The 18,950-nt window shown below is 44.7% G+C and overlaps 1 protein-coding gene across 1 annotated transcript; it reads left to right on the top strand.

Annotated features, from left to right (window-relative positions):
- The first annotated feature begins 3,834 nt into the window (after positions 1–3,834).
- MRPS30 (mitochondrial ribosomal protein S30) lies at positions 3,835–16,166 on the top strand. Its single transcript, XM_056849049.1, has 5 exons — positions 3,835–4,384; positions 9,022–9,167; positions 11,935–12,040; positions 14,102–14,278; positions 15,898–16,166. The coding sequence occupies exons 1-5, from the start codon at positions 3,835–3,837 to the stop codon at positions 16,164–16,166; spliced, it is 1,248 nt and encodes a 415-aa protein (XP_056705027.1).
- Positions 16,167–18,950: the final 2,784 nt, after the last annotated feature.

Genomic DNA, 18,950 nt, shown 5'->3' with positions numbered 1-18,950 from the left:
GCTGGTGGCCGCGAGGAGCTCAGATGCTAGCGCAGCCTCCTGGCGGCGTTCCAATGGCGCAACTCCCCATGTGTGTGCCCTGGGAGGTGTTCCCAGGATGTTCCTAGGGGCGGCGCTGCCTTTTGGCAGCTTCCTAACCCCTTTCGCCCCGGGAACGCCCCCTCATGCAGCGGCGTCACTACACCACCTTTTTTGATGGTGCAGTCTCACCCTGTGAGGTAGGTGGGGCTGAGAGAACTGTGACTAGCCCAAGGTCACCCAGCTGGCTTCATGTGTAGGAGTGGGGAAACCAACCTGGTTCACCAGATTAGCATCCGCCACTCATGTAGAGGAATGGGGAATCAAACATGGTTCTCCAGATTAGCGTCCACCACTCCAAATCACTGCTCTTAATCACTACACCACGCTGGCTCTAGAGCGCTAAATATCATCAGCATATCGATGCCATACATCCAGATCTCCTTGTGATCTTTCCCAGCCATTTAAGGAAGATAGTAGAATGACAGACCTGTGGTGTAGACCACAGGCAAAGTGATCCAGCAAAATTCCCCTAGCATCACCTTCTGTGACTTAGCTTTAGAAATTATTGGTAGCAATGCAGATCAGAGACTCCCAAACCCACTCAGAATATCAGGGGGGATTAGTGGCTTTGATCTGTGGCCTTTTACCAGCCAATCATATTGGGCCTTCAGTGCTGACCAAGGGTGTTGGTGTATCTGAAATATCAAAGTGACATTATACTTTATGATATGTGGAGCAGCAGAGAGTACACACCATGCTAAGGATCTGTTTGCTGGTTCAGCAAATCCAAACTTCAGGCAACTAGAATCTGGTTTGGAATGCAACACCCTCTTATGAAACACATTTGTTTGACAGGCAACCTCTTTGATTTCAAGGATCTTGCTTCCAAGCAGAACAATGTAGCTTGCTTGGCTGAGTGATGCTTGGTCTCTTCATAAAGCTGGACACATTTTTTTTATTTTGGTTAGTTTTGAATTATATGCACTATCGTAATACTGCTTGTCTCAAATATGCTATATATGGCTGTGAAATACATTTGGACAAGTTTATGAAAATTGTGGGTTTTTTTCCACATGGGTTTCATCTGGCAAAGCAACTTCTTGAGCCGATAATGACTTTCTCCTTTTGAAAGGAAATAAAACAGATTCTACATTACCTTATTGCCTGGAGGCTGATGTGTTGTTTAATGTGCTGTAAATTCAATTTGAAAACATGACAGACTGAAAAAACAAAAATGCCCCCCAGCCAGCGATATAAATTGACTTGTTTCAGGTCACTGACAATTGAGTTCCATCTAAAACGTTATATGTTTATATGCTATTATGAAACTTTTGCCCCCCCCCCACACATATACAGGTCCAGCCTATGCCAGAACAAAATAACCTCTGACCTCATCAATTAACTACGGGAGTGATCTATACCCATCAAATATCTGTATGTATTACTCAAGCAACTTGATAGATCTTCTCAGTACAAATCTCAATTTACTTCAGTCTCTGCCAGACAGCTTTGATTCACGTAATGGGCTCGATCCACTGATAACTGTTGTAAACACAAGGTGTCCTCTGGGCGGGAGGGCAGCTTGTTTGGCTTAGACCCTACTTGGTCACTGATGGCACCTCCCCATGTCCTTCCCACCCACCTACCCCACCAATTCCCTATATGATTTCTAGCATAGGCATTTTTCACTAGAGGAATAGTTGGTTGGATTCAATCCATGCTTTGCCATCTTTCCTTGACCCAAATGGTGCTGAGCTGTAACACTGCTTAGTTCACCCTGTGCATGCTTAAATTAGGAGAAACAACATAATGAGTCTAATTTATTTCAGGGTATCTGGCTTCGCAAACACAAGAGTCCAACAGGACTTTAAACAAAAATGTAAGAAAGTGTAACCACAATGGATTTGAACAATGGTCCATCCAGTCCCACATACTGTTTCCAAGCCAGTCAAATGTCAAAGAGAAGCCCACACAAGCAGGGTCCACAAACTACAGCCCTTACCTGATCCTGAGAATCTGACAATCAGAGGCATTTGGCCTGTAAGACCAGAAGCCTCATTCAGCAACCATGATAGATAGCAAGTGGTAGCCCAATCTTCCACAAATCTGCCCATCCTTTTAAATCTAAACAAGTGGCCATCAGTTATCCTATTGTACTTCCTTTTGTCTGGGTTGCATAAGAACATTAGAAAGGCCATGCTGGATCAGACCAAGGTCCATGAAATCCAGCAGTCTGTTCACACAGTGGCCAACCTATTGCCTCTAGGAAGCCCACAAACAAGACAACTGCAGCAGCACCGTCCTGCCTGTGTTCCATAGCACGTAATATAATAGGCATGCTCCTCTGATGCTGGAGAGAATAGGTATGCATCATGACTAGTATTCATTCTGATGGGTAGCCATGGATAACCCTATCCTCCACGAACATGTCCTCTCCTCTTAAAGCCTTCCAAGCTAGCAGCCATCACCACATCCTGAGGCAGAGTTCCACAATTTAACTATGCGCTGTGTGAAGAAATAATTCCCTTTATCTGTTTTGAATCTCTCACCCTCTAGCTTCAGCAGATGATTGCAGTTTCCTAGGGTGACCAGGAGTTCTATTTCACAGTGGGTAGCCATGTTAGTCTGTCTGCAGTAGTAGAAAAGAGCAAGAGTCCAGTAGCACCTTAAAGACTACCAAAAATATTTTCTGGCAGGGTATGAGCTTTCGTGAGTCACAGCTCACTTGAGCTGTGACTCACGAAAGCTCATACCCTGCCAGAAAATATTTTTGGTAGTCTTTAAGGTGCTACAGGAGTTCTAGTGTTATGGGGATACAGTGCTTATGGTGCCACAGGATTATACATGGGGGGTGGGGGGGGGACAGACCTACAACAGACTAACCCACTTCATTTTTGTTTTGTAGATTACATTGAAACATTTCTTCACAGCCTCTTTGAGACATGTCCTATGAGGAAAGGCTGAAGGAGCTGGGTATGTTTAGCCTGAAGAGGAGAAGACTCAGAGGTGATATGATAACCATCTTCAAGTACTTGAAGGGCTGTCACGTAGAGGAGGGTGCCGAGTTGTTTTCTGTTGCCCCAGAAGGTGGGACCACAACCAACAGGGTGAAATTAAAGCAAGGGTTTCCATCTGGATATTAGGAAGAATTTTCTAACAGAGCGGTTCCTCAGTGGAACAGGCTTCCTCGGGAGGTGGTGAGCTCTCCTTCCCTGGAGGTTTTTAAGAAGAGGTTAGATGGCCATCTGTCAGCAATGCTGATTCTATTACCTTAGGCAGATGATGAGAGGGAGGCCATCTTGGCCATCTTCTGGGCATGGTGTAGGGGTCACTGAGGGTGTGCCTGGGTGCAGGGGTAGTTGTGAATTTCCTGCATTGTGCACGGAGTAGGACTAGAAGATGATCCTAGTGGTCCCTTCCAACTCTCTGATTCTATGAGGTAAGCCAAAGGCAACAATCGTATGAATAAATTACTTTTAGGGATTAGGTTTGCAACCATGCATTCTATAATACCTTTTAAAGTTTTTCTTTTTAATGCTACAGACTTAACACAACAGTCTTTCTTACTGCCCCTATCCCAAAACAAACGGACAGCGGGTTTGTTAAAGCGGTTTGCATTTCCCTCCCGTGATTCAGTCCCGTTAACACGTGCGAGACGGCGCATGCGCAGCGCCAGCCCTCCTTCCGTCCCCAGCCTAGAGAACCTTCAGGGGCCAGCGGTTCCGGCCGCCTCACGTGAGGCCACGCGGCCAATCACGGTGTGCGGCGTCCCCGGAAGCGGCGTCTTCGTCCTTTCCGGTGGGGAAAAAAAAGATGGCGGCCCGCGGGATCCGGCCGTTGCTGTGCAACGGCCGGCGGCTGCACAGTGAGGCCTCGGCAGTCCCGGCGCCGCCGCCTCCCTCCCTGTACCCGCCTGTGGTGGCCTCTCTCACGGCCAAGAGCCATGCGGCCAAGCTCCGGCGGCGGGAGATGTACTTCCAGAGTATACACGACGCGCCCTCCGCGGAGGAGAAGCTGCGGATCTACGGGAAGCGGCAGCGGCGCAAGTACGTGGTCTACCCGCAGACGTGGGCCATCAACGCCGACCGCTGGTACCAGCACTACACCAAGACCGCCTTCGTGCCGGGGCTGCCGGCCCTGGGGGGAGGGGGGGGAGGGGCGGCGGCCGACGGCGTGGACCTGCCCGAGTTGCGCTCCGCGGCGTGCGACGTGCTGCTCCAGGAGCTGTTCTACCAGCGCAAGAAGAGGCCCTACCTCTTCCGCGCCATCGACCAGGGGCCGGCGCCCTTCCTCACCCACCTGATGCCTGCCCTCGCCACCCGCCTGGCGGGCCTCAACCCGGTCCTCGCCTCCGCCTCCGCCGGTGCGTCTCTTTTCATGCACAAATCATGGTTTCCAGAAAGGCGGGCTATAAATACTGCATACAACTGTATTTTTTTTTTTTAAGGCTGATAGATAGATCGCTTGTCTGTAGCCATAGAAAAGAGCAAGAGTCCAGTGTGTGTGTAGCCCAGGGGTGGGGAACCTTTTTTCTGCCAGGGGCCGTTGGATATTTATAACATCATTCGGGGGTTCTCGTAGAAGAAGAAGAAGAGGAGGAGGAGGAGTTGGTTTTTATATGCTGACTTTCTCTACCACTTAAGGAAGAATCAAACTAGTTTACAATCTCCTCCCCACAACAGACACCCTGTGAGGTAGGTGGGGCTGAGAGAGCTGTGACTAGCCCAAGGTCACCCATCTGGCTTTATGTGTAGGAATGGGGACACCAACCCAGTTCACCAGATTAGCATCTGCCGCTCAAGTGGAAGAGTGGGGATAATCTGGAGTGGTTCTCCAGATTATAGTCCACCGCTCCAAACCACCTCTCTTTAACCACTATACCACACTGGCTCTCTTGACTTGACAGTACGTAACACACATATTAATGAGCTGTGTTGAAATCCATGGGTTCTTGTAGGTTATCCGGGCTGTGTGACCGTGGTCTTGGTATTTTCTTTCCTGACGTTTCGCCAGCAGCTGTGGCAGGCCTCTTCAGAGGAGTAACACTGAAGGACAGTGTCTCTCAGTGTCAAGTGTGTAGGAAGAGTAATATATAGTCAGAAAGGGGTTGGGTTTGAGCTGAATCATTGTCCTGCAAAAAGTAATATGGAACCATTGTATCCTGAAGTGATCTGTTAATGTGTGAAATCCAAAGCTAATCTGCATGGCTATTGTAGACTGTAGTGAAGAGGGACCAATGGTTCCATATTAACATACCACACCCTCATCAGCGCATTATCTTGATACTTACAGGACAATGGTAAGCACATTACCTTTGTTACTTTTTGCAGGACAATGATTCAGCTCAAACCCAACCCCTTTCTGACTATATATTACTCTTCCTACACACTTGACACTGAGAGACACTGTCCTTCAGTGTTACTCCTCTGAAGAGGCCGGCCACAGCTGCTGGCGAAACGTCAGGAAAGAAAATATCAAGACCATGGTTACACAGCCCGGATAACCTACGAGAACCAATGAACTCTGACCGTGAAAGCCTTCGACAATATCATTCGGGGGCCATACAAAATTATCAACTTTAAAATTAGCCTGCTATATTTGGTCAAACATTTAGCCAACAGGCACGACGAGATGGCTCCAAGTGTCTGCCAGGTAGAGCGACTCGCTTTTAAGCTCTGCCGTCCCCAGCTGGGCCCAAGAGATTCAGGTAGGGCAGCATCCTTCTGAGCTAGAGATCTGCCAGAACCCATGAAGGGCCAGACCAAATCATTTCGTGGGCCTTATACGGCCCCCGGGCCTGATGTTCCCCACCCCTGGTGTAGCCCGTCAAGTTGCTTCCGACTCATGGCCGATAGGGTTGCCAACCTCCAGGTAGTTTCACTTAAGCAAAGTGGCACAAGTAACTAGAGTGGTCAAGCTGAGAAAATTATAGTACGAGGCTCTCAAAATAATTGCAAAAAAAATGTATTAACAAGTGAAAAAGTGAAAGTGCTCACTCTTGTCGAAGGGAACTTAACAGATTCTATAAACGGACACAATACAAAAATGCGGTAGCCTAAGCTGCCTGAATGTCAACGGACTGATATATACACAAGCCAGTTTCGGACCATATATTAATAAATAAAGTAATTTATTTAGTAAAGTAATAAATAAAGCGCAGTTCTTATATCTTAATATATGGTCTGAAAGACTCAAACTCAGTTCATTAGTCTCTTATTCCTCGCAAGAAGCGGGACAGGAGACAGAAGACGGGAGGAGTTGGAACGCCGTCCTGATGCTTTGCGTTTTCGCCGCCGCCGGGGTGACTAATGAACTGAGTTTGAGTCTTTCAGACCATATATTAAGATACAAGAACTGCGCTTTATTTATTACAGTTGGCTTGTGTATATATCAGTCCGTTGACATTCGAGTAGCTTTGGCTACCACATTTTTGTATTGTGTCCGTTTATAGAATTTGTTAAGTTTCCTTTGACACGAGTTAGCACTTTCACTTTTTCACTTGTTAATACATGTTTTTGCAATTTTTTTGAGAGCCTTGTACTATTATTTTCTCAACCTCCAGGTAGTAGCTGGAGATCTTCTGCTATTACAACTGATCTCCAGCCTATAGAGATCAGTTCACCTGGATGAAAATGGCTGCTTTGGCAATTGGACTCTATGGCATCTCCAAACCCCGTTCTCCTCAGGCTCTGCCCCAAAAACCTCCCACCAGTGGTGAAGAGGGACCTGGCAACCCTATGGCCATTTATCCATGGGAGGTTTTGCCTTAGATTTGCTGCTGTCTAGATTTTTTCCATTCAAATTCTCAAAACTTTGCATGGAGGCTTATTTTTGTGTTTCAAGAATTTGCATGGGGAAAATTTGCAAAGCCTCCCATGTGCATAAATGGCCTATGAATCAATGTCATCCAAAACATCCTTTCCTTAACAGCCTTGATCAGATCTGGCAAATTGAGGGCCTTGGCTTCCTTTATAGATTCAATTAGTCTCTTGTTAGGCCTTCCTCTTTTCCTGCTGCCTTCAACTTTTCCTAGCGTGATTGTCTTTTCCAGTGATTCTTGTCTTCTCATAATGTGACCAAAAAGTCCAGTAAGCACCTTAAAATAATTTCTTAAAAGAGCTTTCATGAGTCACGGCTCACTTCTTCAGATTAAAAAGGCTATAATCCCCACTCCGTGCAGAGAGATTATTAACAAAAGCCTCATTTCTTAAAGACTATTTTTATTTATTTATTTTTTTTAATTCTAGCATAGGCTTTGGTTGACTTCATCAGGTGCGTAGTCCACAAAAGAGAATGCTAAATTAAAAACTTGATAGTCCAAACATGTAGTGTTTTCTATCTTTGTTCCCTCTCCCCCCTTCTAGGAACACTTTCTCAATCTAACCTATCTCATAGGGTGGTTGTGAAAAGAAAATGGAGGAGGGGAGAACTGTATTGTATGTGACTTTTGAAGTCCCCACTGGGAAGAAAAGCAAAGTGAAAAAAATATATATATTTTTGCAACATACTAACAGTTACTCCTAAATACTTTTGGATTTACTTCAGAGTGAGTATTCTTGAAGGAGCCATACTCTCTAGTGCAGGGCTTCTTAAATTTTTTCCACTTGCGACCTCTTTTCGCCTGAGAAATGCTTACACGACCCCGGGTATATAGGTATATAAAATAGGTATACAAATCAAACATTTACTGTTAATAAATCATAAAGAAACCTATTACGGTTGTTATATTTTCCGTGACCCTATATGGGGTTGCGACCTGCAGTTTAAGAAGTTTGCTCTAGTAGAACAGGTCCATAGGATTCATCTTGATACATGCTTATTCAGAGGTTAGTCCTACTTTGTTCAATAGGTCTTAATCCCACACAAGTGTGCTTTGGATTGCAGTCTGAATGAGTTTGTGATTGAAATTTGATCTGGGGACTTTTAAGCTTATATGCGTAAACACTGTTAGACCTGCTGTCTGTTAATGTTTGTTTGTTATGTCTTGTCAGGATGCTCCTGACTTATGGTGACCCTATGAATCTGAAACATCCTATCCTTAACAGCATTGCTCAAATCAAAGTGAAGACTGTGGCTTCTTTTATTGAGTCAGTGTAGCAAGTTTAAACTTTTTTTTTAACCTCATCATAGATGATTTCAGTTTTCATTTTACAGAATGAAAGTTATTCCATCAGTGGTCTATGTTGACCTATACTAAGTAGCTGAAAACTTGCTGATGTTAATTTGGCAATAACTCAGTATGTGCTGGTTAGTGAGCACCACAATAAGGAATAATAGTTGGTAGTTCATAAACAAACAAACCTAAGCAGTGTTTCCATTTAATCTACTGTGTACAATACATCATTCACGGCTCAGTACAGTAACGTGTTTGAGTTAGCCTTGGCTATAAGTCAAACAAGCCCATGAGAAATAATAATGCTTTGGTGCCAGATTTCTAGCCTGGCTGTGTAGCCATGACTCTTATTTTAGAGGAAGACCATAAACATTTGTGTGTGTGTGTGTGTAAAGTGTCGTCAAGTCGCAGCCGACTTATGGCGACCCCTTATGGGGTTTTCATGGCAAGAGACTTAACAGAGGTAGTTTGCCAGTGCCTTCCTCTGTATAGCAACCCTGGACTTCCTTGGTGGTCTCCCATCCAAATACTAACCAGAGCTGACCCTGCTTAGCTTCTGAGATCTGACAAGATCTAGCCTGGGCCATCCAGGTCAGGGCATAAACATTTTTACGAACTGCTAAATCAGGTTAGAAGAAAGGTAAACATTTCCAGACATTCAGTTTAAATTACCTCACTTTTAATTTTTGTGTGTGCGTGCCTATCCAGATCTAGGTGGGACTGTTTACCCTTGATAAGCTTTGAGTAAGTTGCATATAGCATAAGCATACCTGAAAGGAAAGATTTTTATGGCTTCATCAGATTAATTCCTTTGTAGCCAGGCATGCATATGTCTTGATAACAGGGAAGAATGGTCCTGACTTCAGGCAACACTCTTATTGTTTTAGATTTTAAACCAGAAGTAAATTTCTATTGGCTGCGTGGTGAGGAGGTAGTACCCCGTGGACATCGGAGTGGCAGAATTGATCCAATGAGATTTCAGATAGACGATAAACCTCACTGTCAACTTCGGATACCAGAGCAGCTTTCAGAGGTATGAATAGCTAATACCTTTTCGTTTTGATTTCAGCAGTGCTGGCTTATATTCTCTGTAGCACTCATTCAGGTGTGCAGCATGACTTACCAGGTCAACCTGTATAACTGAGATAAAATAGTCTTTGTTGTGACAATGTGACCATACTGCATTTGAAAACTCTTGAGAGCTGAGACACTTGAAATTGGAGCACAGTTTTTAAGCATGTTACAGAATGACCTGCCCTTAGACAAACTTGCTCCCTGGTTCTCTTGTGATCCATTGACCCACAAGCTATTGTGCTTCCTGATTAGAATGTGGCCAGCACAGTGGCTAATGCAGATATGTAATAGGTGTCCTTTTTTAAGGGCAGGTAGTTCTGACATGCTTGCATCAGAAGTGATTGAATGACTTGGTGGTTATCTGATGCAGATTTTCAGCGGAATTACCCACCAGCAGAAGTTGATTTGTGGGAAGGTAAAGCTACAGCAGTGAATAGCATCCATTTGGTTGGATCTTACGAACTCAGTAGAAAGCAGTCTCTTTGGAGGGTGTAGAAAAGAGCAAGAGTCCAGTAGCACCTTAAAGACTAACAAAAATATTTTCTGGCAGGGTATGAGCTTTCTGAAGAAGTGAGCTGTGGCTCACGAAAGCTCATACCCTGCCAGAAAACATTTTTGTTAGTCTTTAAGGTGCTACTGGACTCTTGCTCTTTTCTACTACTGCAGACAGACTAACACGGCTACCCACTGTGAATTATCTTTGGAGGGTGGTTATTTTGGACTCATGGGGACGTGTGATTAATTTTAATTGCGTGCTAGTAGTTCTCATAGTAGAAGAGGATACCTAGGAACTACTTCACCATAGTGTTTTCAAAGTAAAGTTGTGCATTTATAAAGACTGGGTGGGTGGGAAGAGGAGGAGGAAGCGGAAAAATGAGGTGCCGTACATAAATCCTTGAGCATTCACCACCACACAACTGGGCCCAGCTTTTGGCCAGCACTGCGCAACTCAGCCAGACTTTTCCCAAGGGAAGGCTGCTGAGGTAGAGAAGGGGGGAAAACTGGGGGTCGGATGTGGGTAGATAAAGGTGGGTTGGCAGGAGAGAAGGAAACAGGAAAAGGGGAGAGGCTATGGGGGCTTTCAGGGAAGGGAAAGAGGAAATAGTAGGGGAGGGGAAATGAGATGCCTCCCACAAGTCCTTGCAGGTCCCCTGCTTGTTTACTATATTAGTGACCCTTTATCAGGCTAGAGCAGTGGTGGCGAACCTATGGCACGGGTGCCAGAGGTGGCACTCAGAGCCCTCTCTGTGGGCACGCAAGCCGTCGCCCCAGCACAGAGTTTGCCTGAGTTCATTCCCCCGGCTGAGGAGGCTGGGGACCAGCGGTGCCTTCCCGGCTCCTCCTGGAAGCGCCGGGCTCCTTCCCAGTGCCTTCTCCGCAGTCGCCGTCTGCGCGCTCCGGAAGTGAAGACAACGATGAGCCTTCTGCCGAGAAGTGGAAGAGGCGGAGCCGGGACGGGGCTGGACCGGGAGTGGGATGCCTGGGCAGCCATCTGCGGCGGGCTGGTTGGTGACTGCAGCGCAGGGGGTTGGCGGTGAGGGCCAAACAGGGGCCCGCCCGGCGTTTGTGCTGGAGCCAAGCCCTTTGCTTAGCTCGGGTTTCCACTCTGCTCGTTCATGCAACCCAAGGTGCCTCTGAGCGCGTGCAGAGGGCTGTCCCCACCATCAGCCCCCCCGCATAACAGTCTTTTTTAATTCGTATGAACAGTTGGAAAAAGAGCCAAACGGAAGGGGTGGGGGCTATGCTCCAGCTGCTTTCCTTCCCCCGCTCGGCCACCCATGCAGGGTTGCCAACCTCCAGGTAGTAGCAAGAGATCTGCTATTTCAGTTCACCTGGAGAAAATGGCCACTTTGGCAATTGGACTCTATGGCATTGAAGTCCCTCGCCAAACCCCACCATCCTCAGGCTCCGCCCCAAAAACCTCCCGCAAGTGGCAAATAGGGACCTGGCAACTCCATGTGGACTTCTAGCTGTGTTGGCACTTTGCGATATATAAGTGGGTTTTGGGTTGCAGTTTGGGCACTTGGTCTCTAAAAGGTTCGCCATCACTGGGCTAGAGAGACAGTCCCTCATCTGCCACTCTTTGCTCACCTTAGTCCAGGACCTGAGACAAGTAGGCAGGCCCAACTGTGCACACAATATCATGTGAAATATAGGGCCTGGTGAAATGAGAACCTGAGCCATGTTTGCAGCTGATTTACAGGGCAGTAATACTGCAGTGTATCACAGCAACATTCTCTGCAACTTCTTCCCACAGAGTTTAAATAAGAACAGCCTTTCCCTGTGAGCAACTTAAGGAAAAGGCAGTAAATAATAAAACTCAGAAAATCCATCAAGAAACTAATTTAAGTGTGCATCCTTAATTAAATCCTAACTCCTCAGAAATCACTTTGAGGAAATTAATCTCTTAAGATACTTAAAAGATATTTTGGCATGGTTCAGTCTTTCTGTCTTATAGCACAGCAGTGAACTCTTTGAGGTTACAATAGGATGGTTGAGATGGCTGCACAGACTGTTTGGGTTCTCTCTCGCTGTGTTGGCAACTGTATGTATTCTTTTTCTCTCCATCACCCCCTCCAGGGGGAAGGGCAACGAAAGAACACTAGGTGCAAGTCACAAAAAGACATTATCAGTGTTGCACCATTAGTATTATGCTTGAATAATTTTCTGTTTGCTAAGTCATTTTGTATGCTAAGTTATTTTCTTTCTTCACCCTCCCCCCCAAGTTTGTCCCTCTGGACTATGTGGCCCCTGAAGAGGTTCCTGTTATCAATGTTTCACCTAACAAACTTCCATTGTTCAAAAGGCAATATGACAACAAAATATTTATAGGTAAGGCTACCATATCAAAACGCTACTATAAAAATGCCTTTTCAGGTATTGATATACAAATTTTTTTGCTTCTTGTCTCTTTTTATCACGAAATTGTCTTTATTGTCAGTTGATGTCATTAGATTTCATACTATGCTTTCAAGGCACACATTAATACCTTTTCTGTTAAATTCACTGAATCCTGTGGCTTCGGTGCCTTATTGGGATAATACTTGCCATTTATGTGGAATCTCTAAAGCTTTCCAATGGCTTCCTTTACGTATAAAATGATCCACGTTTATTATCAACATATTGTACTCAGGGAGGGTAAACAGTAGGCTAACAGTGCAAACCTAAGAGGGGAGGTAGTGTAGGTGCTCCCGGGGATAGCGCAGCCAGGCCGCCTCCTGAGGGGCTTACTGCCTCGACACTGCAAGCCAAAAATGTAGTTTTCAGAAAACACTGTGAATCTGCGCCATGCTGTTTCACAGGGCTATGCCTCCCTTCTTGAAGGCACAAGTTCGCAATGGCAAAAGGGAACATTCCCATGGCGAAAGGCCTCCGTAAGTCAGCCTTTCCCTTCGAACACTCCCTTTGGTGCCAGCTCGAGCCCTTTCGCCAGAGAAGCGTCACAGCGGCTGTGGTGGCGCCCATGTGTGGTGCTGTCGCATGGCTCCCCAGCACCGGCGTAACTGGCCCTGTGTCGGTGTTAGTGCCAGTTTAGCTGGCACAAGTGGCACTAACGCTGGCACAGCGGTTTCGCTGGCTCCACCGCTTTTGGCCCCTCCCTTCAGGATTGCTGTGCCAATGAAGCATGACTTGCTTAAGGCTACATAGTTAATCTGTGGCAGAGGGAAGATTTGACACAGAACTCGGTTACTGTTCATACTTTTAGCCTCATACCATACTCGTGTTTTTTTGATGAAGGGTGTTCACTGGGATGTCTAGTCTTAATTTTGGGGAGACAGGAGCCTTGAACACCTGACATAATTATGTATAGGCAATGGAGGGGGAATCAAACCCCATTACTGTCCAATGCATGTTCAGTCTGATGTCAGCACAGAACTTTCACACATACAGAGGGCACATGTAGTTCTTGGTCCATAAAATTAGGAACATGATTTTCAAGGATTTGCAGCTGCTATGATTTTTATGTCTATATGCTCTATGCCAATATGAAGCTGAATGTGTGCAAAAAAGTCTAGTGGGCACAATTCTGTTCATGTTCACCCCACCCCAGCTTGTTCCCTGTGTATGGGTCTGTTGTGTGTAACAATCTAGTTTGAACTATAAAAACATTTCATAAGCATGAAGTTTAAATTCAGTTTACTGGTCAACAATCTTGGATTTAATGTGCTTTTTAATAAATATTTTGTGCCCTGTACTAATGGCAATCAATACAGTAAAAGAAATGCAACAATAAATATTAACATCAAAATATTATAATACCATAGCATTAATTAAATATAGGTCGTGCACAGCTCCACTAAAAGCCAGGTGGCAGCTAAAGATTAGTTGAAAACGGGAAGTTGTAATGGTCAATAAAATGTTGCCTTGGAGCTGGCGGAGAATTTCCATGGGTAGAAGGATTTCTGCCTGCAAAGCAAGACTTTCTTGCTTCTTCCTTCCCACTGCATCCCAAAATGCTAAGTGCTGTTCCTGAGGCTCCCATTGGGGTCATTATGGGGTGAGGGCATTTGGGCTGTAGTAGGGAGGTGAGAAAGTCATGCTTTAAGGATGGAAATCCTGCCATCTCCAGAAATTTTCTGCTGGATCTAAGCCATTGTCTTTATGTTCATGTAATCCTGATTTCAGAGTTGCTTGTGTCTAAAAAAATATTCTTGTTTTACAAAATAGTTTGTAAATTATTTTGAGCACGACTCTTAAATGTAATTTTTACAAAAGATTTTTTATTTGTGAATTCTGTACACTATTTCTTTATTACCTGTTGGCATAATTCTTGCTGAGAATTTTGAAGCAAAAGAAATTAAGAAATCTGTGCAGGAATTGAATTGGTGCTTTTCCTTGGCCTTCTACTTGTCTGTACAAAAGGATCTAATTTTTTTCCCCTTTGGGATTTAGGTTCAAAGCTAGCAGATCCCTGCAAATTTGGCCACACGCAATTTCATTTGATTCCTGACAGACTGAAAAGAGAGAGGCTGATAAGATTAGGTATTGCTGATCAGATTGAAGTTCCCTACCGTGCCAATGGAATTGCAAGTCTTTTTGCGTGGACTGGAGCACAAGCAATGTACCAGGGTAAGGCAGTTGGTAACTGACAAGTAATATGCTTTTATTGGAATGCCTTTAATAGATTACTTTAGTGAAAACCAAACAGTAATAAGCAAAATGTTGGGCAGACTCTCAAATCTAAACTTTAGAAAGTGATATGGTCACATGATTAACATAGTAAAGTAAAAATACATCAATAGCGTGATGTTGTGTGGGGTTTGGAAATGCCAAAGCGTTGCCCCTCTGGGCCTTTATGACCCTCTGTTACGGATCTCAGTATGTTCTGCTACTTGCTTGAAAATTGCAGCACAAATTTTCTGGATGCTATTGGCCTTTTAGGTAGAGTTGGTATGTTGTCAGGGTGCAGAAATAGGTTTTGCTTGTTCCAATGTCTCATATTGGGAGCAAACGTCATTTAAAAAAAATATATTTTATGATATAATAATAGTTGATACAAAAAAATACAAAAAAGCAGAAAAAATGTAGATACAATGTAGAAAATAAAGATACAAAAAGAATATAAAATACAGAAAATAGATAAACAGCTACATAAAATAAATAGCACTAAGATTTCTTCTAAGAGCCCCGAGGCGCAGTGGTAAGCTGCAGTACTACAGTCCAAGCTCTGCTCACGACAGGAGTTCAATCCCAACAGAAGTTGGTTTCAGGTAGCCGGCTTAAGGTTGAGACAGCCTTCCATCCTTCCGAAGTCGGTAAAATGAGTACCCATCTTGCTGGGGGTAAAGGGAAGATGACTTGGGAAGGCACTGGCAAACCACCCCGTAAACAAAGTCTGCCTTGGAAACGTTGGGATGTGACATCACCCCATGGGTCAGGAATGACCCGGTGCTTGCACGGGGGACCTTTACTTTACTTTTAAGATTGCTACTTCCCATAAGGTTGTCACTTGCCTTAACCAAGATGTTTGACAACTACCATCTTTAGCATTATTAATACACCCAAATTACTACCCCTCACTTTATTAATATATTCTAATCATAATACAAGTTGATTTGTATCTGTTACATAAACCTGCTACTTTTATTTAAATTATCGTATTTATAATATCAGAACTGTACAAAACAGATAATCTTAATCTCAGGGAGCAAATACTTTGAATAGTTCACTGACAACACGTAGCTGGTGGTGCGTAGCGGGGAGAGAGGAGATCATCTTGAGTGGAGGAAAACTTAGCCCTCCACCCTCTCTGCAGTGCAGTGGTGGAGGAAAGTACCATTAAGTTGCAGCTGATTTATGGCAACCCCCTAGGGTTTTCAAGGCAAGAGATGTCCAGAGGTGGTTGGGCATTGCCTGCCTCCGTGTAGCAACCCTGGACTTCCTTGTTCGTATCCAATCCAAATACTAACCAGGGCCAACCCTGCTTCGCTTCCAAGATCTGAGGAGATCAGGCTAGCCTGGGCCATTCAGGTCAGGGCCTCTACTGTGTACAAGGCGCAAAACATTTATATGGGCTCAGTTTGTGAATGCAGGCTGATTCTCTTGTCCTCCCTTTGACTGACTGACAAGTCTCAGCAATCAAATTGCATCTCTTTACAATGCATCTTTACATGATCTTTGCATCTTTTTGTTGATAGAAAAAGTCCTTTTGTTTAACTGATATTTCCTCCCCCCTCCTTCTTTTCCAGGATTCTGGAGTGAGGCAGATGTAACCCGGCCCTTTGTGTCGCAGGCTGTGATTACTGACGGAAGATACTTCGCCTTCTTTTGTTACCAGTTGAATACCTTGGCTTTAACTGTTGAGGCTGATAAAAATAACCCTAGGAAAAATATTTGCTGGGGAACTGAAAGTAAACCCCTGTACGAAGCAATAGAAGACAATGACGTGAAAGGGTTTGACGACGAAGTTCTACTTCAACTGGTCAGGTTTCTTCTAAACAGACCGAAACAATTTTAAACCCAAAATTAATCGAAGCCATCTGAAATGCTGAAATGGCACCTCTCCCCCCACCCCTCCACATACACCCACAATGCTTAAGCTGAAAATGCTGCCTGGACTACAAGGGTATAATTGGTTGGGCCATAGATTTGTACGTTGCTTTTCGGGCTGGAAATGAACTGAAGAAGAACTTTGCTTGTGCTGTCGATTGCTGGAGCTGTGTGTTTGTATGCACCTGTCTGTATAGCTGTTTAAATGAAATGTGAAAAAAAGGATTGCTTGTGCGTGGGCTATTTTTCTTTAGAATGGGACTCTGCCTTGACAGATTCACATGTGAATCCAGAACCACATAACACTAGACGAAGCATCACATTCAAGAGGCCTCTTGTTTCGTACTCCATATTGCACCATATTTACGCTTTATCTTTTTTACATATATGCTCCCACATGACCTGAGTTCGATCCCGATGTAAGGTTTCAGGTTGCCGGCTCAAGGTTGACTCAACCTTCTATCCTTCCGAGGTCGGTAAAATGAGGACCCAGCTTGCTGGGGGTCAATGGCAAACCACCCCATAAACACAGTCTGCCTAGTAAACATCAGGATGTGACATCACTCCATGGGTCAGTATTGATCTGGTACTTACACAGGGGACTACCTTTACCTTTAATCTTTCATACTTAAACTGAAGTCTTTCAGTCTTCAGAAGCAGATATTGTGATGCGATATATTTTAAGTTGTTTCCCTTCCTCTGTTAAAAGGGTGTGGCAATTGAGTAGGCTTTTTGTACTGAGCTTTTGTACCAAGTTCATTCTGCTGCCTCAGTGGCATCACTGCATTACAAATAAAGGGGATTTCAAATAGGGCAGTTAAACCAGAGGCTTAGCTTGTCCAGCTAAAGGATGCCCATGAGCATCCTGGCTTCTTAACCAAAAAAAGGGGGAGCAAAAGCATTTAAATGGTTCTACTCAGTCATTCTTTTGTTTTTCTATTTGAACAGTGATACTCAGTAGCTCAGGAGCCTGACATGCCACCTGTGGCTCTTCTGAGCACCATTCCTCAATGTGGCACCTGCCCCACATTTCAGGAAAGTGGGCAAATCCCTTGCCCAGTGGGGCTTGTGGTTGGCAGTTGGTTTCTGCCTTGAGGAATGGGTAAGCCGTGGGCCTTCATAAGGTGTAGACCTCACATGAAGCTGCCTTATACTGAATCAGACCCTTGGTCCATCCAAGTCAGTATTGCCTACTCAGACCGGCAGCGGCTCTCCAGGATCTCAGGCAGAGGTCTTTCACATCACCTACTCCCCTAGTCCCTGGAGATGCGGGGGATTGAACCTGGGACCTTCTGCATGCCAAGTGATGCTCTACCACTGAGCCACCAAGTGAGCACCATTGGATTAAAGCCACAATTTTGAGTGTACAAGTTTGGCTACTTTCTGAGTCACAGTGGAGATTGCTAGATTTTAAAGCAATCTTGTGAGTTTCAAAATGAAAAAACCAACAATTACAGTAGGAAGAGATTTCAAGCTCTGATATAGCCAGAAGATGCATTCTGTTCAGGTTTCCTTACAGCAAACTAATGCCGAAATAGCAGATATAGAGATCGGATTAAAACAGACCATGGCTGTTGTAGCTTTCAGTGGACACTAAAATTGTTACTAATGCAGTAAAATGTAAGGTGCTGTATTGTTTGTCCCATTCTCCGAGCCTTATTTCTAACAGTATTTTTTTATGAATATCCATTAAATTCCAGATGTCATCTTCAGTAAGGTGAGAGCTTGCAATTGTAATGTGTATGAATGAAACCTCTAATGACGGCTGAGTCACATTGCCATCTGCTTGCTGTGATATGAGTTGCCTATGGTGAAACATCATCTGCTTCCTTTGCTGTTCGCTCAGCTTCCCATTTTGTATACAATAAACTGTTTTTTCTCTCTCATTTGGCTCATTGTACACTGAATAGGAAGCTTGGTGGTGACGTAGGAAGACATCTTCCCACAGGCTAAAATTCACCTTCAACTCAGCCTCAGTTGGTTGCACGAATTTGGCATTCAAGTAATGATTTAAACTGCATTCAAGCAATGTTGTACTGACTGCTCGAAATCACAAGTTAGATGCAACGGTACAGCTGGGTGGTCCATGCAGGTTGCCGCATAAAGCAGGCAAGGTAATTTAACACTGTGTTAAGTAGTGTTAAGTAGCAACAGTTACTGGAAAGCATAGGTGGTGTTCACTATTGTTCCAATCTGTCTTCTAAAGGACTCTGATTCATGACTGGCATCCTAAAGAGAGAGCCAGCGTGGTGTAGTGGTTAAGAGCGGTGTTTTCGAGCGGTGGAGTCTGATCTGGAGAACCAGGTGTGATTCCCCACTCCACCTGAGCGGCAGACGCTAATCTGGAGAACCGGGTTTGTTTCCCCACTCCTACACACAAAGCCAGCTGGATGACCTTGGGCTAGTCACACTCCTTAAGTGGTAGAGAAAGTCAGCATATAAAAACCAACTCTTCTTCTAAAGCTTCATTCTTACTGAGGTATAAAACTTTGCAGTTAGGGCCCCGTGTGTCCAAATGTTCCTCCATAACAAAAGAAGTCATTCCACAAAGAAAACATAGATGTCAGAGAGAAGGTTTCTAAACTAGCCTCTCTGCCATTTAGTTTTCTGTGAAGGGAATTCTCCTTCCCACCCATTCTGTGGAGGAACATACAGTTGCATGATCCCTCTACCTGCCATTTAAGGTATAGTCCTGACTCGGGTTTACCACTTCAGTAAATGTTAGGCTTAAGCTAGCATGGTGTGGTTAAGA

The sequence above is a fragment of the Euleptes europaea genome, chromosome 4 (assembly GCF_029931775.1).
Source record: "Euleptes europaea isolate rEulEur1 chromosome 4, rEulEur1.hap1, whole genome shotgun sequence".
In the NCBI taxonomy this organism is placed as follows: Eukaryota; Metazoa; Chordata; class Lepidosauria; order Squamata; family Sphaerodactylidae; genus Euleptes; species Euleptes europaea.
Note: the sequence above shows the minus strand (reverse complement) of the source record. Positions and strands in the feature narration are given on the sequence as shown.

Bases quoted from the DNA above. Each gene is read 5' to 3' on its own strand.
- MRPS30 (XM_056849049.1), top strand. From the start codon at position 3,835: ATGGCGGCCCGCGGGATCCGGCCGTTGCTGTGCAACGGCCGGCGGCTG. The intron at 4,385-9,021 runs GTGCGTCTCTTT...TTATTGTTTTAG, and splicing joins CCTCGCCTCCGCCTCCGCCG to ATTTTAAACCAGAAGTAAAT. The intron at 9,168-11,934 runs GTATGAATAGCT...CTCCCCCCCAAG, and splicing joins TACCAGAGCAGCTTTCAGAG to TTTGTCCCTCTGGACTATGT.